The sequence below is a fragment of the Penicillium psychrofluorescens genome (assembly GCF_964197705.1).
Source record: "Penicillium psychrofluorescens genome assembly, chromosome: 4".
NCBI classification, from domain to species: domain Eukaryota; kingdom Fungi; phylum Ascomycota; class Eurotiomycetes; order Eurotiales; family Aspergillaceae; genus Penicillium; species Penicillium psychrofluorescens.
In genome coordinates this window covers 4282063-4307683 of record NC_133442.1, presented here as the reverse complement: position 1 = coordinate 4307683, position 25621 = coordinate 4282063, and the positions used below count along the sequence as shown (strand labels likewise).

The window sequence follows — 25621 nt, the reverse complement described above, 5'->3', positions numbered from 1 at the left end:
GTTTAGTGCTCTATATCGTGCTTCCAAGACCTTCTCTTGGAGGTATTACTAGGCGTATACACATGTAAATCTACCAGCTAGTCAGATCTGACAATGACAAAAACGGTGGGATTCCATCTATCTATCGTGTTTGCATTATTGGGGTAGAGAAGCGGAAAAATTCTTCAATCCAGATTGAATCATGGGAGATCAGGTGATCAAGATGCTGTGGGCATCGAGAATGGTAAAGAGGAGAAACCCTTCAACGCCTCCCCATCATCATGGTCACCGGTCGGGCGTTGTATCTTAGTTTTATCACCTATCATCATTGAAAATTGAACATCATCAATCCCCACTGGTTTCTGCATTGAGCAATCCACTGTTTGCCAGGTCCCGATACGGCTTACAACATTGAGATCCTCTCTCTCACTAGTTCGCCCCCAATTCAGCCTCTGGTCCCGGTTCGGACTAGTGGCTCACTATCCACCAATCCCCGTCAATCTGACGGATTCCGTGTCAAGTGCTTCAGTGCGGCAGGTCAACCGTCTAGTAAATTCCTAAGGGAGATTTACTTTGACACCTTCCATGGCCTCTCCGCCAATCCTGTGGTTTCCCCAGCAGTTCTGGTTTTGGTAGATTCTAGCAATTGTATGGAAATGCGATTCCATAAAGCGATTTTACAGACTATCCTCATTGTGGGGTCCAACTTCGGGGCGAGTATTTGGCCCCATTTGCTCTACCTACCGTACAGGCTAAGCTCAGCCGCTTCAGTAGATATGGGGGCCTAATTTGGTAGTCTGAGACATAAAGAGCGGGTCGGCGACACGCGGCTAGTTAAGAATTGAGACTTGCGGCCCTCTTCCTATTGCCCGGACCCGCCCTACCCCTTTTCGGGGCTGTTCCGCAACTCTCCTGACACCTCAAGTTCATTCTGAAGTCAGATTGGCACTTCGCGCGGTCGCAGTCATCACAGGCTGAGGGAATGCTAACATCCCCAAACGGCAATATGCAAGATCCGATGGCTCCATTCAAAGTCCTTATCGTGGGGGGCAGCGTATCGGGCCTCTCCCTGGCCAATATGCTCGAACAACATGCAATCGACTACGAATTATTCGAATCGTCGTCGACTATAGGACCAGACTTAGGTTTCGTTTTGGCGATGCAACCCAACGGCATGCGGATATTAGATCAGCTAGGTTGTTACGATGCAGTGATGGAACGTGCCGTCGAGATTGAGTCGTTGCGGGGTTGTGGTCCGACTGGAAATGTGCTCCTTGATCTTGAGAATCATGGAAATGATCAAGTAGAGAGGTCGGTTTTTATGAAATTTCTTAAATTCGCCCCCCCCCCCTCCCTTCCATGGAGAGTGCATAGCCTAATCGAGAGACCAGGCTAGGATATCGTCTCACCTCGCTGGCGCGCAGCGATCTCATCCGTTCCTTATACGGCAATCTGAAGGATAAATCGAAGGTTTATCCGAACAAACGTGTAACAAGAGTTGAGCCTACTGAATCTGGGGTCACGGTACTTACTGAAGATGGTTCTGTCCGGACCGGAAGCATTGTCGTGGGAGCGGATGGGGTCCGCAGCATGGTCAGACGAGAGATGTGGCGGGTCGCACGAGAGCAGAAATCAGACCTATTGGGCGAAGAAGATGGGAAATGTAAGACAGGCTTCCATCGAGATTATAAAGTCAAACGTTACTAACTACATCATGAACAGCTATATCCAGCACCTACAGCTGCGTCTTTGGCATCTCTACAGACATTTCGCGCGTGCGGCAGAACACTTTCTACATAACGGTCAATTCCGGCCGCTCATATATTGTGGCTCCTGGTCTAAACGGAACCTCTTATTGGGTGCTCTTTGTGCCAAATGAAAAGCCTATACCCGGGCCAGACGGCCGACGGTACACGGAAGAAGATGAGCAAAAGATGGTAAAGACATACTCTAACGACCCTGTCGTTGAAGGAGTGTCGCTGGGAGATTTCTACAAACGCAAGACGCGTTCCATCATGCTAACGCTTGAGGAGGGTGTGTTGAAGCAGTGGTATGGTGGACGAATTGTCCTTCTGGGAGATACTGCTCATAAAGTAAGTCCGTGAATATGGGTGTGCAAGCTCATTCAGTATCGACGGCTCGATTAGTAGATCCTGACACTTCTCTAGATGCATCCGGTGGCCGGCGTTGGCGGGAGCCATGCAATTGAGAGCGCTGCTGCGCTGACAAATAACCTTGCGGAGACTTTGCAAAGAGAACCTTGTCCCAGCGATGCATCTATCAATGAATGCTTCAAGCTATATCAAGCCGGCCGTAGAGACCGGGCTACAGAGAGTTACAATGAAGCGCACCAAACGCAAAAAATGCATGTCCTTGAAAATAAGGTGCTTCGATTTATTCAACTTGTGGTCTCTCCAAGACTCTCCGCCGAATTTATAATGGATCAGATAGCCTCGCAGTTCAGTCCTGCGCCGCGATTAAACGCTCTTACGATACCCATGAGACAGAATAGATGGGGATATGATGATGAGGTACAATTGAAGCCGTGTCAACGCGCACCCGGTCAAACGCTGCTGTTCATATTGTTACTTGTCTGTGTCATGATCGCATCCTGGTTTGTTTCGTACTTGAATACGGCATCGAACATATCATCGGTGAGCCCTCTACTACATGAAGATATTCAGGTTCGTTCTATGGTCTTGAGACTGGCTCTAGCAGTAATATGGACCATTGAATCTTATCGAGTGGGTGCGGTCATGACTCCTCTTATTAGGTAAGTAATATCAGCTCATTAAGTAACCTGTTTAACTCTTCGGTTACAGTGGAATTCTATGGACAATGATGGCTCATTTCTTTGGCTATGAGGTCATTGGAGCGCTGTACATATCAGTCCATGCGTTCATGAGCCAGAAGAGATCGTTTTATTATCCGATTCCGAGAGGGATCTCAGTACCAGCGGCCCGAGCATGCTTCTGGTCGCTTTTACTGGCTGCCATAATTCTGCCAACGGCCTGGTCTTCTCGGTTGCTGGATGACAAAATCTCTTTCGGTAACGCGGCTTATGCCTGCGAGACGACACTGTTATGCTACCCCACAATGGTCTTTGGAGTTTCAAAACTCGCACGTCTGTCATCTCCTCATCCTGAAGGTTCTATGGATAAGAAGAGGGCTGACATGAAATATATCTCGTGGACTCTGATACTACTGGCCCTTCTTTCCGGTGTTGTATCTCTGTTTCACACTCTTCTGATCCTCCATAGTGACGGCGTTACTCTTTCAGACGTCTTTGGCCCTTTCACACCATATGACCCTTTAGCGCCTGGTATTTTCATCTGGTGTGCTTTCACAATCTGGGACCTTCAAAGAGTTCAAGCTCCTGGAATTAGGATGCTTAAAAACTGCTTCGTTTTTCTCCTTATTGGTACTGTTTTAGGGTCTTCTGCGGTGCTGCCATTGACATGGCTGCTTAGGGAGTATGCGCTGGAGCGAGGAAGAAAGAGACGGGAGCCGCTATAACTTCATGTCGGGATGCCAGCAGGGTGGATTCATGGATAAAAGTATTGTACAGCACTAAACTGCTTTTTATTTTTGACGTACTTGGCATTGGGTGTTCATTTCGCTTACTATGCGTTCTGTATTATAAAAGGGATAGCTAGATTATACACAGAATGCCAGACTTCTTCTATCTTGCGATTTTCCTCCACATTTGGAAATTACTAGTGTAATTTCTGGTGGATCACATACACCGCATAGATTCGACACTTCATGACATGTTTATAATTTCAATAACACTCTTCAACCGGTCGATTAGGCTGATATTGGCTTCTCTCTTTGTCTTTGTGGCGGGAAAGTGCTGAAGACGCAAGCACTGTGCTGTCTGCTCATAAATAGATTCACCAAATGAAATTTCGAGACAAAGTCCTCTGCTAGAAATACTGATCGCAATATTGAGCCCTTTGAATACCAGCTCTGCACCGATAGACGTTAGTGGGCTATTTTAGCGTTGCTTGAGGCTCTATTTGTAGTTGAGTATGTTACCATGTGCTGAAAAGAGAAGCACTGGAAAAAAGGACCAAGAACGAGAGAAATAGAGAAGGGGGGTCCGCAAACTGAAAAATTGCAGACAGATGATTATAAAGATGGTGAGCCTATATTTTTTGAGTAATAGAATATTTTGATGTAAAGGCAGAAAAAGATTGACGATATATACAGTCGTCTTCTTGCACCGCAGTATTCAAAAACAAGTTCCACCATGGATACAGGGGCAGTGCTGAAGTCTGAGGCTCTCCCAAGTACCGCGCGAATATTCTGCCGGCAATTAGTAAGATTTAATCATCTGGGTGAAAACTACACCATAAGGAAACTCGCGTCGCTATTTCAAAGTAGCAAGGGTGTCAAGGGAGCATTATGATTTGGCGGTACAGAGTATGTGGTACGCCCACAGGTAAATATTTCTCTCGCATGTAGATTTTGTGAAGACTTGAGACTCATTCTGGGCTGCCGGAAAAGCACTTATGTCATGATGAGTTAATGGGAGCCTTTTCATTGCACCATTGAACCATTAAACTGGTTAGGTTCTTCTCAATTGTCAATTAATTTCTCTTCGAAGACACAATATTGGCGCAATGGGATTACCAGTGAATATCGCAGAATCTTGGAACAATAGCAACATCCTGGATAGCCTTCCCTATTCAACCAGTGAATACGAGTATCGGGGAAAGAACCACTTCTGGAATACCGTTGTTGCAGAATTGACTCTATTCATGAATGATAAAGCGGGAGCTAGGAGCCAATATGTAATATTTTCACATTTGGATGAACATAAATTCTTGAAGGATTTCGACTCGGAAAACTTCAAATACTTCGATTCCTATGATGCAGATGAGCAAATTCTCCTGATCAAAATGCCGACCAAGGCACATGAGCAAATCTCCAGGAAGTTCTCCAGCGGGTTGATCGTCAAACTATCCCGCATGAAGGAGGGTCTTCAAGATGAATTGCACGAGACCGGATCCGCCGATGTTGATCTAACGTCACGGCGAAAGGAACCCGACCAGTCCTTTCTCCCTGCAACCCTCCCATCGAGCCGTAGCGACAAATTTCCGACCCTGGTCATCGAGGCTGCATTTTCCGAGTCCAAAACAAGATTGCGCAGCAATGCGAAGCTGTGGCTGGTTGAATCAAAAGGTGATGTAAAAATTGCTCTCATTATGTCTACGAGCAAGACACGAAAGGAGGTTGTGTTTGAATTATGGCAGGCAACTGGGCGGGCGACTCGAAATGAGCCTGGGAGGATAGTTGCTGAGCTCAAACAAACAGTGTTTGTGACCGAAGAGGGCGGCCATGTCCGAGCTAGTGGAAAGTTGATTATTCGATTTGAGGATCTTTTCTTGCGAGGCGCTATTCTTCCCGAAGAAGACATTGTCTTCACGGAGCGTGATTTTGCGAAGATAGCGAGCCAGGTCTGGGCGGTGCAGAAGTTCTGATCTGCCGCCCTTCGTTCTTGGTGTGTTGGGATTTTCGACCCAGTGAGCTTCTACCGTCACTTTTTATCAAAAGTGGCAACCAAAAATGCAATGCAAAATATACCGCTAGGCCGATAAGCGCCGAAGGCCCTATTACAGCTCTTAACGATAATCTTCGCGGGCTGACAAAAAGTCCAGAGCCGAATCGGCGCGGTTCTGACTCAGCAGTCTCGTGGTTGTGTCTCTGATGCCCAAGAAGACACGGAGACTGATGAGTACCGCGTTCATAGTATAACTAAATTGCAACAGAGCCTCCAGAGCCTCCATGTTTCACAAGTTTTCTGCCACGCCTGCGAATGCGCGCAGCCAAACCCAAAACTCTAGATCGGCTCGCATCAGCAACGATCCTAACAACCACAGCATTGGTAACGCAGCCTCTCGCCCCGGCCTCGAACACAAAGCCGTACCCCCGGTCAAGCGGCATAAGGTCGCCAGAGCCTGCGACCGCTGTCGCCGGCACCGTCTCAAGTGCGACGAGCAGAAGCCTTGTGCACAATGTGTCGGCATAAAGGCAAAGTGCATGATGTCCTACCCTCTTCCACGCACCTCTCGGGCCAGCAACAGTGGCACCGACCACACGAGATATGTGTCGTCAGCACTCCCTTCAAGATCGCCACCTCCTTCGCCTTCTCACGTTACATGTCATGACAATAACGCCAGCCCGATCAGCCTGTCTGCCTCTCCTTCTCACTCTACTTGCATAGGCCAGGAGAGCTCGCACATGACAAGAACCGCGCCGGAAAATGTCCCCATGGAAAGCTTCGATCTCGCTCATATGCAAGGCTTCTTTGCCAGCGGGCAGTCGTCCTGCTCATATACCCCCGCCCTTGGTGGCTGTCTCTTCCCCCAGCTCCCGTATCCTAGCCTCCCTTCAGGAGAAGGTCTTCCGGTGCCGAATGCGCTTCCCAAGGGTCAGCGCAGCTGCTTGCTCCGGCTTTTTTGGGACACTTGTCATCCGCTTCTGCAGATCTTGAGCGAGACAGAATTTGCCGAGCTTGTTTCCATGCCGCCGTCAACCATGGGCGATGAATTTTCGGTGAAGAACGCTTTGCTTGATTCCATGATCGCTCTGGGCATACAGCACAGCAATGCTACTGGCCGCGCATGGCGCGTACTGGGTCTCCAGCAGCTACGCTCACTGGACACCGCCCGTCCTGGCTTTGAATACTTTCATCGTTGTCGTGAATGCATGAGGACCACTACAGAAGTGACGTTGGAGGTCTTACGATGCCACGCCCTTATGGTCCTCTACCTCATGAAGGGCAATGCTATCCACGACGCGTACAACCTGATCGGCATCACCATTCGCAAGGCCTACGTCATCAAGCTCCATCAACAGCCTCCGAGCCATCTTCCTGAGGCCGCAAAGATTGCTCACATGCAATTATGGTGGATGCTCTTCTCTCTAGACCTCCAGTGCTCATTGCAGCTCGACTTGCCCCCCGTCAGCCAGAAAAGTCTCGTCACATGTCCCTTTCCCGCTGAAGACGCCCTCACCCGCTTCCTCTCCTTTTCCAGCCATAGCGAGAAGGGCATGTACGCTTATATTTACTCCGCTCGTTTAGCAAAACTCGCCGTCATCGTGTCTGACATTAGCGAGTGCACCTCGACCGCAGGCCTTGCTGATGACGACAGCATTAGCTCGGCCACTCGAGAGCATCATGCCCTCAATCTCTCGTCCGCCCTGCAAAAGCTCGAGGCCTGGCGGGACCAGATACCTCCAGAGCTGCTGCTGTTGTGCCAGTGTGCAAACGGTTCTGCCAATACCGAAGTGCTTGATTTCGATCGCGCCCTGGCCTTGCCCGATTGGCTGCTGCGGCAAGCTGTGCTCTTGGAACTGCACTATCACAACGCATTCATGATGATCCAACGTCCCTTCGTCCGTCTTCTCTACGCCCACTCCGGCGACACTAGAGGCATGATAAACCCACCCGATTCCCGAGAGCCACACTTGGAGCTGCACATTGCGAGCGCCCTCGAGCACGCAACTTTAATTGTTGACTTAGTCTTCACGGTTTGCTCTATGTCCGACGTCCTCTACGGCTGGTCAGAGATCCTGCAGCCGCTCTGGAACGCGACACTGACAATCATGGCCTATCTTTCCGCTAATTCACTGAGCTCCGTGGTACCACGGGCGCTTGAAACCCTCACACGCGCCCAAGCTGTTTTTGAGTTCTTCTCCCCCACTAGCCCGACTGCCCTCTCCGCCAAAACCATTGTCCATTCGCTCGCCAACAGCCTACATGATACAATGACGCACAAATCATACACAGATTCCGGAAATGAACCAATGAACTGGCACATTCTTGCATCGCTGCTTGAGGAGCAGCAAATGTTCTCAGGCGGCTTCGAGAGCGCTTCTTCGTCGAAAGATATCTATAGCAATGTGCTTTTTCCAACCCTCATGCATTCGGTATCGCAAATGAACGACTCCGCCGCTTGAACTCGGTGACCACTCAATTCGAGAATTCGTGAGGCTTAGTCATGGAGCTTTTTCGTGGTAGTTTCAGATGGGTTACGCTATAACTCTTAGACCCCAGCACATCTCTCAGGGAGAGCTAATGACCTGGAGTTTAGCCCATTTACGGACCCTTTATTCTCAGTGGCAAACTTCTGTATTTCTGCTCGATACCTTCCTATGATCTTTTAACCTTGGTCAATTGACTCTGCTCTGTGGCGAAATCCTTAATCAACTTCATTCTCCGGGACAGTGCAGGAGATTATTTAATAGATTGCCAGTTGAACAGTCTGGCTTCATAATCGCTCGGAATCAAGGTCATTATGACACAGCTGGGCGTAACGGGGGTTGTCATATTCGAAAGTCCGAATCAGCCGCCATTGATCAAGGAGAAAACTCCCAGAGTTTAGAGTGGCGACCGGATGCATCCTCCGCCCGCAACTCCCCGCCATTTCTCCTGACTTTCTGTCTGCTCCGAGACAGAGAAGCCTATATTGTTACTTATACACACAATTGATGTGTCGTGATACCTCGTCGTTGCTATCTTAGAGTTTTGGTATGGTACAATAAAGTGTCAAAACATCGCGCAATGAATGTATCTTGTAAAAGCAGCACATTGAAAACAATGGCCTATTAGTTCTTACTTAATGTACAGTGAAGATCTCCAGCTTGGTAATGCCTCCGTCGAGCGTTGCCCCGAAGTTACTAACGACGTGGCCGAATGGCCCCGCAGGTGCCGGCTAAGACCCACCGGTGGACCGCTCGAGATGGTTCTATTTTTCATTTGTAGACCTTCACGGTATCAGAGACTGGTAGCTTTTCAGGTGCAATTGGCATCTTGCCTGACAGAGCGCCAAATACAATCTGTGCCTTAATGGACCACGCGGACGGAATGCTAAATGCGGACCTGATGCTGCGCTCCACGCCAGGTACAAAGTGCGAATGCTGCAGGTTAGCACCAAGGCCTTCTAGTTCAACGGCGGTCCAAAGCGTAATCTGATGCATCGCGTCCGAGTGCTCGGCGTACCCCTCAAAAACGGTAATGGGAAACTTAGGAAATTTCTGGTGCATCTTCTCAATAGCTGTATGGTCTTCGAAGACGAAGATCTGTCGACTACAGTCAGCCTTGCACGGGAAGAGAGAACCAGGAATAAGTAAGCATTTAAATTGCCGTTCCTGATATGGGTGCAGAAGATAACGTACTGTCCCGTAGGCAGCTTGAAATGACTTGAAACGATCCTCGTAGCGGTTCCAATCCTCTTCACCCTGCTGTTCGAGGACAAATGGCTTTGCACCGGCGATAACAGTGTTCCAAAGTCTCTTGTTCTCCTTGCCAAGGGTGACAAGGATGCGGGTACTCTGCATATTCCATGGCGAAGGGCAGGTTTGGATGACTTCATTCACAATCTCGACAATACGATCATCGGAGACTGAAACGTTGTCGGTAAGGCCGTAAACAGTGCGACGGTGCTTGACGGCCTCGAGATAGGTAGAACTCTGAACCTGGCAGTGCTTTTCTGCCATTGTAGGAAATTTGAAGACTTCTAGCTTCTGAGAAGTTTTATCAAATAGTATTTCCTTAGTGAGGAGAAAGGTTGAGTTGGGTATGCTGAATATTGCGAACGAAAACAAAGATTAAATAACCGGCGACATATATCTAGATTGAACGCGAACAAGCCTGGTAGGAGATTTATCATCAAGCTTAATAATATGGCGGACGCGGGTTGCGACCCCATCATCAGCAGCTCTGCGAAGCTAAAGACGGGCTTGAGATGCCCCGGAACGATGCCAAGGAATTTCCTGATTTAGACGCGCAGCCCCACATCAGGCCGGAATCGAGCTGACAAAGGACCTAGATTTACCAGATTCGGTAATTTGGATCCCGGAATACCCAAGCGGAAGGCTTAATTTGTATGCCATTAGAAATGACCAGGAATAGATTTCAAATCCACCGGCTGCACAATACTGCAACTGATGTCCAATTGTTATATATATGATCCATCACTTGACCCATTTTTGAAAGAAAGTCACTTGAAAGGCCTCCACAGCACAATCACTGCTGAAAGCAATTCAAGGTTTGTCAATGCTGCAACCATTTCAACAACGAGCACAAATAATGGACATCATGAGGAATTATTACCAAGGATCCAACTCGACGTCCACTAGACAGCCAGATGAGCAGCTATTCTTTGACAAGAATGGTCATCTGGAGTTTGGGCCGAATGATCCCGAAAACCCAAAGAACTATCCCTTTAGACGCAAATGCTATATCACCGCTATCGCTATATCCCTGGTAATGAACGCCACTTTCTCTTCTTCTGCCCCATCTGGCTCTTTTGAAGGCATTAGTGAGGACCTCCATGTCTCTACTGAAGCCGCCGGCTTGGTTACCACCCTCTTTCTCCTAGGCTACTGCGCTGGCCCGCTCTTCTGGGCACCGTTGTCCGAATTCTACGGCCGCCGCTGGATATTTTATACCTCCTTCACCATCTACCTCGCTTTTGGCTTTCTCTGTGCCTTTACTCCCAATTTTGCTGGTCTGTTGGTGGGCCGTTTCTTAACCGGTACAGCCGCGAGTGCTGCCCTGACAAACGCACCGGGCATTATCGCTGACATCTGGGGACCTGTGGAGCGTGGGAATGTCATGATACTGTTTGCGACAATGACATTTGTGGGGCCTGCCTTAGGACCAGTCGTCAGTGGATTCCTTCAATTAAAAAAGACATGGCGATGGACCTTCTACGTTCTACTCTGGATGGCGGGTACCTCCGAGATCATGCTCATTACTCTCCCTGAGACACTCCCAATGATAGTTTTGCGCAACAAAGCTCGCCGTATCCAAAACATTCCTGGCAAGGAGGGCGTCCTGGCCCCGGTCGAGGCGTCAGATCGTTCCCTGGCAGGTATCTTCAAGGTCGCCCTGACACGGCCTTGGAGACTTCTTATTGACCCAATCAGCTTTTTTGTCGCCATATACTACGCTGTAGTCTATACGCTTCTGTATATGCTGTTCAGCATCTACCCTATTGTTTTCAAGCAGAAGCGCGGCTGGAACGCTGGCGTCGGCGAATTGCCATTGATCGGTACTGTTATCGGTGCATGCATTGGCGGACTGGCACTTTTCATCAATAGCCAGATACAGCTCAAAAAGCCCCAGAGCCGCAAGCCGGTGCCAGAAGATCGTCTTCCGGGTGCGATGGTGGGGGGGGTCATGTTCACAGTGACGATATTCTGGTTCGCTTGGACAGCGGAATACGACTCAGTTCACTGGGCCTTCCCGACAGTGGCAGGGACCTTTCTCGCAACATCGATTCTGCTCATCTTCGTCGCTTTCATCAACTATATCATGGATTCGTACCTGATGTACGCCGCATCCGCCGTCGCAGCAAACACTATCTTGAGATCTGCCTGCGCAGCAGTCTCACCTCTGTTCACACAATATATGTTCGATGTACTCAGTGTGAGCGGGGCTGGTTCGCTCATCGGAGGCATCGGGATGCTCCTAGTGCCCATCCCGTTTGTCTTCTATAAGTATGGTGGTGCACTTCGGGCACGGTCTAAGTTGGTGCCGAAAGACGAACCGCCGCTCCCACATATTGATGAAGAGAAGGCCGTTGACGATATATTCCTTAGTCAGATGTTCCAGAAAAAGAAAAAACTGGTAGAGGAGCCGGTGGGAAGTGAGCAGATGAACTAGTCTTGTGGCAGTTGCTTCTCGGCCCTGAAAAAAGCAACGATGAATATGGAATATGTACAGCGACGACATATTAGCTATACCCAAGGTTACGGCTTCAGTGTTGTTTTCCGCTGCCCCCTTATTACTCGTCAAAGATAGGGAGCATCTTAAGGAGAAGTTGGAAAAACACTCCTCTAAACTTTTATTTCTACACCACAGAACATCCAATTACTTCACATTTCTTCAATCTCGAGGTCTTTCGGAGTAGTATCTATTAACCAAGGATACCTGATGAGTGTAGCACCAATATACATGTAGCTGTTCGTACTCAACAATCGAAATAACACTCACAACATTGACTAGTATGAAAAGGCCTACTACGTCTTATACGTAGAGTCGCTAACGTCTTCGCTATTGTAGAATTTGCTTCTAAGTTTAGTAAGACAATTTGATAGCGATTAAAACTCCCGAAATAGCAGACTAATTAGTCTCATTGGTATATATGCTGTTAGAGTTAGATTTACTCTAAAACGTGAACTAAGAACCATTCGGATTTTTAAAGAAGCACAACAGTCGAATATGGCTATATTAGCTCCTACACCCTATATAAGTTCATCTCTGTGGTGGTCTTTGCTACAGCGTTAAGAGAGTTATAGAGAAGGTACTGCTATGGAGAGAATAAGGCATAGGCGAAGTATAGTCAAAGATATATTTTTGGGTGATTTATTTAGTATTTAGGTTTAATATACTAGTATGAAGACGTAAACAAACTTAAAATGCAGTGCACTACTACATCTCGCAGGGCTCGGCGTGGGTAGTAGTGGAGTGGGTTTTGTGTTCCTGTGTGGTGTTGCTGTAGCTGTCCTCACTAGTCATTTGGTTACCGGAGGTGAGAGGCTGGGTGTGAGATTTATTTTCCTGCTTGGAGCTGCTATAGTTGTCCTCGCTAGTCATATGATTGTCGATACCGCGGGACTGCCCAGTGGAGCCTGTGCTGCTAGAGTCGAAATCACGAGCACCGTCGCTGATGTTCTGAGAACCGGCATTTTGAGAACCGGCATTTTGAGAACCGGCACTCTGAGAACCGGCATTCTGAGAACCGACATTTTGAGAACCGGCATTCTGAGAACCGGCATTTTGAGAACCGGCATTTTGAGAACCGGCATTCTGAGAACCGGCATTCTGAGAACCGGCATTCTGAGAACCAGTGGTCCCGTAATAGTTGCGGCGGTTGTCTATATAGGGATTTGAATTAGCTTTCTAGCTTTAAAACTGGTCATGCGTGTAAACGTGGATATGGATCGCGGGATATTGTGCAAGACATAATGGGAAGAAATATTCGAAATGGACAATGTGACGTATGAAGTGTCAAATTATGCATAAGAACCCACGGGTTCTCACTAAAAGGAATGACTCAACCAACCTAGATCACTATCGACGCGAGGATCCATCTTGTTGGCCATCTTTGATTGATGAGGGCCAGCATTGATTGGACCACCTGCGTTCTTAGCACCTACATATCCAGCCATTATGTCAACAAATGCCATTAGAAAAGAAAAATGCTCTTGGGAAACTAACCGCCGACATTTGGATCGCGATGAGTACCGGCCTCGTTGCTATAGCCAGGACCAGAGCCATAAGTGTTAGAGCCCACACCGGAAGAGGAACCCACGCCGGAAGAGGTGCCCATGCCAGAAGAGTGACCTATTCCAGAGGAGTTGCGCTGGTTAGGTCCGGAGTTCATTGCCTGAGGATTATCCACGTCATGATGATCAGACACGGCATCCTTGACTTTGTGCATGAAGTTCGACATGATGATGGTAATCTGTCGTAGTAGTAAATATTAAAAAGACGTTTTAAATCTGGTTGTTTGATAGTATGTTGGGATTAAGTAATCCTGAGTTGCTATATTTCTAGAAAATATAAGAAGATTTGATGCTTCTTTTGCGGGTTTATATGCCTCTAAGCCGCTATTACTAGATTTTTATTTGCGGAGACTTAGTGACGCCATAACGCGGGGGATCACGAGCGCTAGAACCAGTGAACAAGGATAAAGCCTATTAATTGCCTTATTTTGTAAGGTCGTGACGTGCCAAACAGGTTTAAAGCAGCTAAATGAGTATGTTGGCCGAAAATGAGAGAGCAGTGGATGTCATTCGTCGTCATGTCCAGGATCTAGAAAGCCAATAATGCCGCTGAACCCGGGTCCCTCTATGAAAACCCAAAATTTGGGAGAGTATACCACCTGGAGATCTTGTGGGTACGACCATTGTTGTCTATTGTGATTTCCATGGTTGCCTCATCACCAATAGCTCCATGTTCAGGTTTTGACAATTATCAATACCGGCGTCATTTGCCACCCACAGAAGAATGCCCAATTTCTTGGTAAACTCATAATTTATACTATTCAAGAAATCCTGATGTTGAATTAAAAGATTCCACCCTATAGGGGGCTCTGAGATGCAACGCGTCCTAGTTCGCGTCTTTTCTCCACTAGGAGAAAAAGTGGGGCCACGTAGATCATCCCATATAGTTTGCAAAGTTCGTATGAATATTATGTGCTGAGAATATTCTCGCGCGTGAAGCCTGGCCGAGCCTAAGTTCCGCATTTGGGACTACCTATACGAGATTTGTCTAAATTCGCAGGGTGCTTTCAGCGAACTCCCAGGTACTCTCAACCGTGTGCCCTTACGTGCGATACCGCTGCCCTCCCTTTTTTCTGATCGTTCAGTATTCGCTCGACTGAGCCATGATGGCCTCCACAAAGTCAAATTCAATGTCAAATCATATCCCATCTGTATTAATCAATTTTTATAGCTAATCTGCCCTAAAAGATATTTGAATAATCCTGAAGACCAGGTAAAAAGGATAGAGCGAAGCATGTTTTAGGTAAGCCTTCCAAATCAACTATTCATTGTTCATTTATTCACCCTCTTGGCTTCCCGCTTCGTGTCTATCTTAGGATTAGTTGCAAAATTGAGCCACCTACTGGTACAATGTCATTTCTCTAAACTACTAGTTTGGAGGCGGTTCCCATGTTTGTATTGGTTGGCATCTTGCCATGTTTGAGATTAAAAAAAGCTCTTCCACAAATTTTCCGACGATACAGGATGTCGCCTGTGAACCTAGGCCTGCCGCTTGCCCATAGGCCAAGCGTATTTCACATTCAAGAAGATTTTCATATATACTTAGAGAGGCGCTGAATTTTTAGTTTCACATGAACTATAGAGAACCTTTTTCCCACCCAGATTTCACTGACCATTCGATGCAGCCGCAAAATCTTTCATTTAGCCCAATGTATCGAATCGATGATTAAGCTCAAATACTAGGAAGCTGTGATTTAAGTCCGGCAATATGAACCCTCAAACGGGACAAATAGAACGAGCCTTTAGAATTAAACTATTTCTGTTTGATTAGCTTACTATGTGGGTTTATAGCCATGTCATATGTTTCGCCCGTTACTCTTATCTTGATATATGACAAAACACAATAACTCTAGGTGTCAGCCAATGAACCAATAATAGAAATATGTATGTTTCTTTTTTTCCCTTTATTTGACGTAAAGAAGTACATTACACGCAGATTTGAGTATAGCCAAGGGCAAAATTGCTTGCTGTTGTTAGGATAACTGCAAACTTACGTGCAATACCCCAGTGCCCGGCGTGGTTCAGTAAATCAATCATAGAAAACAATATTGTCTTAAGGGAGAGAGAACAGTCAAGTTCAGCCTGCTTTAGCCCGTTAATCAGCATGGACAGATTCATACCGGGTAAAGAAAGCTCCGGATAGTTATTCCATGCTGACAGGTGTGGGTGCGCCCCTTTACTCAGGGAACCGAATCTTATGTAGCAAAGTAGCGAAATTCCTGCCCAAAATATAGCCCTAGGCACATGTATTGCAAGTTCAGAGATTATTGGCATGGCTTGAACATATTTTCGAATCATCAGTCCATGAAGAATGCAGCGGGAGGCGTCTTCTGACGTTGCCCATGCCGTAATCGCTGAGTATTCGCTCGTGGTAAGCTTGCATCCTTCGCGTCCCACGGCCTTTTCAAGAAGATTGAAGTTGGCAAATGTTTCCATGAAGACAATATGCCATAGGATGTTTAGTTGAAGTGGGTCTGGGTTTGCGCCGCTCTCTTTCGGATTTAAGAATCGATTATGAAAATCAATAAGATGCTGGTCATACTCTCGGGCTGAGTGAGGAGTTCTAAGAGAGGACGCCTGTGAAGATAAAACTTGAATGCTGATGCTTTCTAGAATAGCATACGCAGTGAAGCGGCTGGTAGCTGGTATTAGACAGATGCCGTTTGAACTAGAAAAGATAGTTCGCGAGTCTAATGTCAATGGTTGATTGTGACATTGGCGGGTTTCCACGAGATATTTTACCTTCCAATCGAGAGCGTTTGGGGCTGAAAAGAGGCTGTCAGAACATGTGAAAGTGAATGAGTATGATTCGAAGTTTTGAAAAGGTTCGCGGTGTAGAATGCTTGCTAGCTCAGCGTCGACGATGTAGAGTCCATGTAGCACACGTTGAAGTTGCTCGCCGTAGGCCCATTTACGCCATATCTTATCGAGTTCTGCTCCATTTGTGCCTGGTTCAACCGGAATGAAGCCACCAGCTCTGTTAAGGTTGAGATGTCTCGCCCAAACTATTGGCGGGCCGTGAAAAGCATCGACAGTAAGCAGTATCTGTGGGCTTCCTGACATCATGCCAAATACCTGTGCCACCGATGCGCAATGGATGATTGACACCATGGTATCTCGGCTCTTGCTCATCAGGTTCTCCCAGTTCTGGAGTGTTGCCTTGTGGATACGTTCAAAGAAGTGGGTTCCCTGCTGCAATCCTTGGTCGGAGCCGGTGAAGAGGCTCCCTAGAGCGCACATCGCAATCAGAAGACTTGCACTTGCTCTGACTGGTCTGAAAGTAGCTTCATGAACGACTGGAAACACGGGTTGTGCCTTGGCGAAATATAGCCGTAATCCTACATTAAGACTATCTGCCGATGGAACTGTCGGTTCATAGGGATTGATTCGTAGGCGCTTCTGGATGTCCTGTCGATACTGATCGTCGATTTCCGAATCTGTGTAACGTGTAGATGGTGCTTCAGATCCCGATCGATAAGGTTGTTCAGAGACGGGCACACTAGAAGAATGGTTCGACGTATGACTGAACCATAGAAGTTTCATAGACTGGAGGTGCACCAGTTCCGCATCCATAAATTCGGCGCTTGGCTCACCAGCCATCAAGTTATTGTCTGGGGGACTTGGATTCACTCTAAAAATATCCTCCTGGAATCCAGAATTCATGATCCATGCCGCAAAGTCCTCACTAATGTTGATTGGAGAGGATGGGAAATTGGGGTCCAGTCTCCTTATGTCCGGAGAGGGATAAGGCGACCGCAATCCAGCCACATTCGGGTTCGCGACATACGATTCGCTGACGGGGTAAAGGTCCGACATCGTACTGAGAAAAGGACTAATTCTTGCGCTCTGGGACGTTGTAGTAAGATTGTTGCTTGTTGCTGATACAGTCGGTAACACTGTTGGCTGGACGAATTCGGTGGTCTCGCCACCAGTCTTGCCAGCGCCTTTGCAACGGACATGACGCCGATGACGAATCAGAATGTCCCTGTAAGGAGATTAATATGAACCAATGTGTGCATTATTATATATCCTTACTGTCGGCTATAAGAGCTCCCGCAATCAGGGCACTTAAAGGGCTTCTCTTTGGTATGAGAGCGAACATGACGCACCAAATGTTCATTTTTCAAGAAGCTTCGGCCGCATGTACGGCATTGGTAAGGTCTCTGGGAGCAAGGCTTTTGCTGCGAATTCAGCTGTCTGACGTTAGCCATATTGCTATTTGGTGGCTTCCGTGGTGTGATGTCTATGTCGAAACGTGTGCAGGGCAAGAGAGTGGAATGAAACCGCACGGAACAGCCTCCTATCTAATCTATCGCTCGGGGCCTGAGGCTTATTTTGTGTGGACTAGTACCCCGCACTAACCCCGCATGTGCAAAGGCCATCTTACCGTAGTGTGATGTTTCGAATCTACCATGGGGGGAGGATACTAACACAAATCACCGCTAGCATAGCTTGGCGCGCTAGTGTACAATAAAAATAAATGACGGTTGAAAAGATACTTGGTTACATACCAAACTACCTAGTATTTCGTATTCCATTTACCTGGTTTAATCACTGTTTGCACGCGACACGGCATCGTCATGGTGAGGTTGATAATTACCTGTTTCCTAATATTTGACCTTGCGATTTGGGCGTAGTCTATGAGATGCATATAATACTAGTAATTTGTTTTCACAATAAGGCCTATCCTAATATAGTATAGTGCTAGGCGGGTCTACTAGCGCTGATTTATTTCATTGCTTGGCACTGTACCTCTGTGATTGGTGGCGATGCCTTGGCATTTACAATGCTGGTCTAGCCATGGCCCTGTGTCGGGGTGCTTGCACTGGACGCCGCGTTGGTGGCAAGTCAAGATATCTCTGCGGTTGCCATTGATTAGGGATCTTGAGCTGGCCGGGGGAGCTCAACTTCTACTGACTTTCTGGAGTAGCGGTTCCCGCAGGTCTGGTACACAAACAGCTTCTCCATGGTGCATGACCGGACGTGGCGGGCTAAGTGTTCATTCTTTGTGAACCTGCGGCCGCATTTCTTGCACTGGAATGCTCCTGTCACTTGGTTCTATCGCATTTCGGCCGAGCACTCGACTTGAGACGTCAGAAGATGTGATGTGGGTAAAATCGAGTCGTGTACAAAGTGTGGGGAAGTTTCCGCCTCTGTCCTCAGGACGGAGTGCAAGGCACCACAGCCAATCCTGCTTGCAGATCGTCGGTTTTTGGTGCAATCTGAGCTACGCGGGAAACTGTAAATATCAATCGAGAAAGGGGCCATCAATGGGCGCGCGTATAATGGGGCTGAGCTGCGCGTATAGCGCATAAGATACTACGGAGGTAGAACTCTCCATGATGCGTTTTGGATGCATTGTCCTACCTCTTAAGCTTTCGGGTGTCCTGATGCATAATTGGAAAGAAAAAGTCCTATGCAACTGGTTCAACTATCAAAATGGTTAAGCATCTGGGTCCGTTTTTCTTGTCTTTTAAGGGACCATCGGCAGGTCTTCCGTGCCGTCCAGAATTGCCCCTCTGATCCTCCTAGTCGTGGCTTGGCGATCATGGCTCAAATCTTCGACACTGAACTGGCTTCTGACTTCTGCGTCGGCCACACGAGGACCGGCTTGGTCGCCCTGCCTTCTCTCATGTCGTCCAGCGCGCGCTGGTAATCCGCAACAGGGTAGAGGCTGACGAGCTTGTCAACTGGCAACTTGCCGTGCCGGAACCAATCGATCAGTTGGAGTATGTACTCCTGCGGAACCGAGTCACCCTGCACACAGCCAATTATTTGCTTGCCCGAGTTCATGTGGTCAGACATGGAGATGTCCCACGTGGCTTCTGGTCCGGCTAGTCCAACTTGGAGGACCTTCCCGTGGACGCGGACAAAGTCCCAGGACTGTCTCGCTAGAGTTTGTACTCCCGTCGTGTCAAGTGAGACGTGCACTCCTCTCCCCCCGGTCAGCTTCCGGACCACAGCAACGAGGTCCATGGCAGGATCACTGGTGTCAATGGTATGAGTCGCTCCCAAGCTTTTGGCAAGCCGCAGCCGCGAGGGCATGCGGTCAATGGCTATGATAGTTTTGCATCCAACCATTGCCGCAGCCTATCAGATATTTCAGTCAGCGGTATGCACGTTTTATCGTTTAGCCCGCTCGTCGGAGTTTCACCTACCATGATAGCACTTTGGCCAACGCCTCCCACACCGATGACAGCAACCTCGTCCGATGCCCGAACGTCTGCGATGCGACTGAAGGCCCCCGTTCCTGTTTGCACACCACAGCCCAGCGGTGCCAGGATCTGCATTTCCTGTTCCGTCACATTCGCACTGGAGATATTAACGACGCTGCGCTCCTTGACAAGTGCTTTGCTGGCAAAGGAGGACTGGCCAAAGAAAGCCCCTCCAATCGCTGAATCCTTACCATCCCTGCCAGCATACACTCCCGGCTCACCATGGAAGTTGCAACTGAAACAATGGATGCAGTATGCTGGATGCATATCGAGGCAGTTGTAGCACTCTCCGCATGACAGGAACGTGAGCAGCACGGCGTCGTCGACCTTGACGCCTCTCACTGCCTCGCCAACTTGTTCGACGTATCCCGCACCTGGTCCGCGCTCGAAAAGCTCGCTTAGCAAGAGCTATTCATAGATAAAACTTCGTTGGGGGTGGAATGGGAAAGAAGTAGACGGCCCCATCTGCACACTACTTACCCTCATGGCCCAGCACTCGCGGGTACCATATTGCCGGGTTTTGAGCGATTTTTTCCTGGGCAACATCGCCAAAGTGGACGTCTGCCAGACAGACACCAGAGGCGACCACTCTGACTAGCACCTCGTCATCTTTGATCGCGCGAGGCACAACGGACTCTAGCTTCCACTGCCCGGCGCTGAGCGGACCGTGAGCAACGATAGCGAGCGCCTCGTCCATATTTGCAGAGCTCATGGCCACAGGACTAAATTTCCGTAGATTGATTGCGCTTTAAACTGGATTGTCGATTGTCAGACTTAGAGCTAGCATTGTGCCTCGTCCCCCCTTCCCTTTTTCCCCACCTCCTCAGCCCCACGGCACTTCGAAATCGAATACATCTCCACGCCCCACTGATATTGGCTTGAAATGGTAGAGCGTCGGAAAGTTGGCCTTTTGAGGAGATTATCCATACTTCCCGCAACTGGTTAAAGCTGCTCTTCAAGGTCTGAAGCATGGCATCAATCGTCGGCTCCTTTCGCGCCCCTTGGGAAGAGACCCTTGTGATATCCAGAAATGCGTGCAAAATATACCGCTTTGGGAGGACAGCGACAATCCGTGACTGCACTAGTGCTTGCGTAGGCCCCCTGTCCCGCCCACCATTCCCCGCTCGCGGCGGAGGGGATGGCGGGGAAGTGAACGCCGTCTGGGTCTTCCCGGCCAAGTGTCTTCCCCACGAAGGGACGGGGGCATTTTGGGGGTACAGTGGCAAGCGGGCGCATCTGCTGGGGTCCACGGGCTTCGCTGGCACAGCACCAGCGAGGCCTCAAGAACGCTCGAATGGCTGCCAAGACTACGTGGGCTTCCTTGCTAGATTCTCCGCACCACAGGCGATATCTCTCCCTTCGCAGTAATCGTGCACAAGAAGAACCAAGCAGCCCAAAATGGCAACCACGAACGAGCTCGAGACCATCCCGCTCATCATCGACGGCAAACGTACCACCTCGTCCCCGTCCAAGACCTTTGCGGTATACGGCCTCGAGGAGCAGAGGGAAGTCTACCTGGCCGAGTCGGCCAACGTTGAGGCCGCTAATCAGGCCGCCGAGGCGTCATGGAAGACTTTCCAGATGTGGAAAACGAGTTCCGTCGTGACCCGCCGCAAGCTGCTCCAGCGTTACGCCGAGCTCCTGCGGAAGCACGAAGAGGACTTGGTACAGACCCAACGCCTCGAGACCAGCGTGATTGAGATGTGGGCACGCAAGAATGTGCACCTGGCCGCGGATCTGATCGAGGAGACGGCAGCATGTATCTCGCGTCTCGCGGGGGAGATCCCACAGACGCAGACGCCCTCGAGCTTGGCCCTCGCCTTCACCGTGCCGGTTGGGCCCGTGCTTTCTATCGCACCGCAAGTATCCCCCATCCCTCATACCGCAAACAGTGGCAGACGTAGGAAGTATGGGTACGCTAACTCTTGTCTGCTTTCCGCACTTCCAGATGGAATTCCGCGGTGATCCTTGGAGCGCGCTCACTCGCCACTCCAGTGGCTGCTGGCTGCACTGTGGTCTTCAAGGCCTCGGAGCTGAGCCCCAAGACGCACCATTTGCTGGTGGAAATCTTCAAAGAGGCCGGGCTGCCGGACGGTGTTATAAATGTCGTCCAGACCCGGCGCGAGGACGCGCCGTCGGTGACCGAAGCACTGGTGGCACATCCCGCGATCCGCAAAGTCGAATTTATTGGCAGTGCCCCCGTTGGCAGAATCATCGGACAATTGGGCGGGAAGTATCTCAAGCCCGTCCTGATGGAGCTGGGCGGCAAAGGCCCGGCTATCGTGCTCGCCGATGCGGATCTGGCGGACGCGGCCAAGAAATGTGTGACCGGAGGTAGGTCAGGCATGACAAACCAGGCCATAGACGGACTTCATTGGGGATGATACTCGATGGGCTGGTGCTGACTTGCGCCTTTCTAGCTTTCCTCCACCACGGCCAGCTCTGCTTCTCGACGGAGCGAGTCATTGTGGTCAAGGCAGTCGCCGATCAGTTCAAGGAATTGCTCAAGCAAGTCGCGCCGACTTTCACTACGGGAAGCGGAGTATCAGACCGCATCATCGAGGCTTCGCGGGAGAAGCTGATTGACGCGGAGAAAAAGGGAGCGCAGTTTCTCATCGGTGGCCCCGACAAAGCCTCGGCATCTGCGCTCCAGCCAACCATTGTGATGGGCATCAAAGAGAACATGCCGCTCTTCGATGAAGAGGCCTTCGGGCCGTCCTTCACTCTATACGTTGCCGATGACGATGCGAAAGCGATTGCAATTGCGAACAACACAGCGTACGGCTTGAATGCCGCCGTCCACTCCAGCAATATGCAGCATGCTCTCGATGTCGCCAAGCAGATCGATACGGCACAGGTCCACATCAACAGCATGACTGCGCACGACGAACGTAAGTCCATTCTTCTGTACTAGCTGATCAAATCCACCCGCCTGACATCATGCCGCGCGTGCGGACGTATTGCTGACCCTTTCGATAGCTACTCTGCCCGTGGGAGGCACGAAGGGCAGTGGCTGGGGCCGCAACAACGCAATGTGGGGATTGCAGGAGTTCTCCGAGATCAAGTTGATCACGGTCAGCATGAAAGGCAATTCATTCATCTGAGCAGGCAGGCCGACAACCCCGTGCAGCTAGCTCTCTACGACATTCAGATAGATACCGTTACTCAGTAGTACCATGAATCCAATCGCAGCGTCTTCTTTTAATCTGCCTCACTGCTTCACGAACATCTAGCGTGATAAGCCGTGTATCCACTAGCTTGTTTTCAATGTCTTGCACGTAAGTGGCCTCGCGACTGTGCATTCATTAGGAGTGTGTATGGATATTAGTTGGGAAGTGACGATCGTGCTGCGACAACCCTGGCCACACGGTAATCTTTGGCTTACGCTGATCTGAGACCGCAATCAGAATGCTGCGCGCGAGAGGCCGTGCCCAGACATGCTGCTTCGGTGGGCAACCATAGGGCTAGAACCGACCGGAGGGCCGTCCATCAGGCCGCCCGGTAGCTACAGTACTTCCTCTCAGAGTGTGGGGATACCCAGTCAGTCCCCACCCGTCGGCCACTAGCCTAACCGTGGAGGGAATGCTCCGACATGTGGGACAATGTACCGCTGAGGCTACACAATGTGGGGAAGAAGGCGGCATGTGGTTGCCAGTCGCGTTGGGAGAAAGAGACAAGGGCACCGACTTTGGGAACGCTGATAACATCGGAGATACGCTCCATTCTGCGTGGTCGCAATTGTTGGAATTGTTGGCAGCGTCGAAACCGGTGACCCCAGCTCCTCCCAAGTAGGCCGCCGCTCCTTCACTCCTTTCCTCCGTATTGTTCCAGACATCTTTCCTGCTCCGCCCACAGAATGGAATTGTGGGATTTCAAATACCTCCGCCGCGGCGACGCAGACTACGAGAAGGCTCGCTGCGGTGCCGTCTGGAATGGTCGTGTGCCGGATCGCTACCCAGAGCTCATCGTTTACCCGCAGCAGGACAGCCACGTCCAGAGCATCGTCTGCTACGCCCGCGAGCATGGCATGACCATCGGCACCAAGTCGGGGGGCCACTCATGGACGGCCTCATTCCTGCGCGACGGCGGCATCTTTGTCGACCTCGCCCACATGAATCATTTTAGCTTCGATGTGCAGCAGCGCATCGCCGTCGCGCAGCCGGCCGCCTATGGATCCGACCTCAACGCTGCCCTGGTACCGCACGATCTCATGTTCCCCGGCGGTCACTGTCCTACGGTTGGACTCGGCGGATTCCTACTACAGGGCGGCTTCGGCTGGAACTCGCGCAAGTGGGGGGTCGCCTGTGAGAGCGTGCTAGCCATCGACGTGGTCACCGCTACGGGCGAGCTGATCCACGCTAGTGCCTATGAGCATACCGACTTCTTCTGGGCGGCCCGCGGCGCCGGCTGCGGCTACTTTGGGCTTATCACTAAGTTCTACCTTAAGCTACACACGCTGCCGCACGGCATCATGACGGCCCGCTATGTCTTTGAGATCGACGACTTCGACGAGGTACTCACAGCCGTTGATAGCGTATCGGAGCAGGTCTTGCCAGACCTCGAGATTGGCTTCTTTGTGGCGCGCGACCAGGATGGCTTCGTAGGCCGGCCGACCCTCGCCCTGACGGCCGATGCGCTCTCCGATACCGAGGAGGAAGCGAGGCGCGCGCTAGGCCTCCTACACAACCTACCGGTCTTTAGCAAGACGATCAAGTCGTTCCCCTATATAAGTTGCACGCTCAAGCAGATGCTGCAGCGCTTCGACGACATCCTCGATAACCGCGGGCGGCGGTACGAAGCCAACAACCTCTGGGCTGACGTGCCAGTGCAGATGCTGCTCCCGACCTTCCATAACATCATAGATGCCCTACCGGCGGCGCCTTCGCACCTCTACACGATGTGGTGGTTGCCAAACAAAGAGCGGCCCGAGATGGCTTTTTCGATGGAGGCCCGGCTGTACATCGCCCTCTACGCAATTTCCGTAGACCCAAAGGACGACCAGCCCAATGGCAAATACGTTGTGGATTCTATGGTGCCGATGAACGAGTACAAGAAGGGTATCCAGCTTGCAGACGAGAATCTCCCTGCAGCCCCCGGCATGTTCATGAAGATGCGCAACTTCTCGAAGCTGGAGAATCTGCGCCACAAGCACGACCGGGAAGGCCGTTTCTACGGCTACATCCGCCTCCCGGAGGAATTTGAACGAGCCATGGCTGTTCTATGATCGTCATGCTCCCAGCGTTCAGTTGGACCCATGCGGCCTTTATGCTTCACTATCTCTCCCATCAGAAGACACTTTCGCACTACTTGGAGTTGGGCAACTATGGGCAACTATGCATGATGTATTCAAGTCGAATAGGAGGAAAGCCCGTACGATGGCACCACACTTAGCGTCTCTTCTATGTTGTCATGTAGTGATCACTTTTTATTCTCTTAGACAGATCAATATTAACAACGAATCCAAGCGTGGAAGTTTTCAGGCGCAATGGCCCTTCTATGCAATGCAGTATCTACAAAGCGCGGGGAAAACTGAAGGTGTTGAAGTTCCATCTTTGCCGGGCTAGGCTCTGTCAGTCGTCAAGGACTGGGAACTCCTGTAGCAACCACGCTAATCCTAAACTGGCCTAGTCGGATCTCATTGACGAGCCCCTCTCTTCCGTGTGTCTTTCCATGGGTCTAATAGACAAGTGCTTGTTGCCAACCAGGTCAAGGCGTACACATACAATGCCAAAAGGAAAACGCATCATCCTATGTCTAGATGGCACGTGGGTCAACAGCGACAAGGGATATAACCGGCCGACCCTTGGCCAGCCGGATGCCACTCTTCAGGTGCCTACAAATGTGACGCGCGTCTATCGGTCCCTGAAGAAACGGGACGCGAATGGGAAGAACCAGGTCATGTACTATCATCCTGGTGTTGGAACCACTGGGAACATCACTGATGAGATTGCGGGCGGAGTTTTTGGTTCTGGAGTTTCTGAGGTGCGTTGAGATCATACTTGTTGAGGTGACGGAAAGGGGGAGGCAAATTTCTAACTACGAGATGACAGAATATTCGGGAAGCGTATAGTTTCGCTGCAACCAATTACGAACCTGGCGATGATATTATCATAGTGGGCTTC

General features: G+C 49.9%; 8 protein-coding genes across 8 annotated transcripts; 5 read left to right on the top strand and 3 right to left on the bottom strand.

Moving 5' to 3' along the window:
- Window positions 1-4883: 4883 nt before the first annotated feature.
- On the top strand, window positions 4884-5465 carry PFLUO_LOCUS7276 (uncharacterized protein; the record flags this gene model as incomplete). The annotated part of the gene is made up of 1 exon (XM_073784903.1): window positions 4884-5465. One exon carries the CDS (start codon window positions 4884-4886, stop codon window positions 5463-5465), a length of 582 nt encoding a protein of 193 aa, XP_073641311.1.
- Window positions 5466-5769: 304 nt separating this feature from the next.
- Window positions 5770-7947, top strand: PFLUO_LOCUS7275 (uncharacterized protein; the record flags this gene model as incomplete). Its single annotated transcript, XM_073784902.1, has 1 exon — window positions 5770-7947. One exon carries the CDS (start codon window positions 5770-5772, stop codon window positions 7945-7947), a length of 2178 nt encoding a protein of 725 aa, XP_073641310.1.
- A 795-nt stretch (window positions 7948-8742) lies between these two features.
- Window positions 8743-9486, bottom strand: PFLUO_LOCUS7274 (Putative nitroreductase; the record flags this gene model as incomplete). Its single annotated transcript, XM_073784901.1, has 2 exons — window positions 8743-9069; window positions 9166-9486. 2 exons carry the CDS (start codon window positions 9484-9486, stop codon window positions 8743-8745), a joined length of 648 nt encoding a protein of 215 aa, XP_073641309.1.
- Window positions 9487-10087: 601 nt separating this feature from the next.
- PFLUO_LOCUS7273 (uncharacterized protein) lies at window positions 10088-11659 on the top strand (the record flags this gene model as incomplete). Its single annotated transcript, XM_073784899.1, has 1 exon — window positions 10088-11659. One exon carries the CDS (start codon window positions 10088-10090, stop codon window positions 11657-11659), a length of 1572 nt encoding a protein of 523 aa, XP_073641308.1.
- A 768-nt stretch (window positions 11660-12427) lies between these two features.
- PFLUO_LOCUS7272 (uncharacterized protein) lies at window positions 12428-13451 on the bottom strand (the record flags this gene model as incomplete). The annotated part of the gene is made up of 3 exons (XM_073784898.1): window positions 12428-12873; window positions 13062-13151; window positions 13217-13451. 3 exons carry the CDS (start codon window positions 13449-13451, stop codon window positions 12428-12430), a joined length of 771 nt encoding a protein of 256 aa, XP_073641307.1.
- A 5386-nt stretch (window positions 13452-18837) lies between these two features.
- Window positions 18838-20211, bottom strand: PFLUO_LOCUS7271 (uncharacterized protein; the record flags this gene model as incomplete). Its single annotated transcript, XM_073784897.1, has 3 exons — window positions 18838-19374; window positions 19443-19873; window positions 19980-20211. 3 exons carry the CDS (start codon window positions 20209-20211, stop codon window positions 18838-18840), a joined length of 1200 nt encoding a protein of 399 aa, XP_073641306.1.
- Window positions 20212-20897: 686 nt separating this feature from the next.
- Window positions 20898-22603, top strand: PFLUO_LOCUS7270 (uncharacterized protein; the record flags this gene model as incomplete). Its single annotated transcript, XM_073784896.1, has 4 exons — window positions 20898-21406; window positions 21448-21833; window positions 21920-22390; window positions 22479-22603. 4 exons carry the CDS (start codon window positions 20898-20900, stop codon window positions 22601-22603), a joined length of 1491 nt encoding a protein of 496 aa, XP_073641305.1.
- Window positions 22604-23355: 752 nt separating this feature from the next.
- PFLUO_LOCUS7269 (uncharacterized protein) lies at window positions 23356-24723 on the top strand (the record flags this gene model as incomplete). The annotated part of the gene is made up of 1 exon (XM_073784895.1): window positions 23356-24723. One exon carries the CDS (start codon window positions 23356-23358, stop codon window positions 24721-24723), a length of 1368 nt encoding a protein of 455 aa, XP_073641304.1.
- Between the last annotated feature and the right edge of the window lie 898 nt (window positions 24724-25621).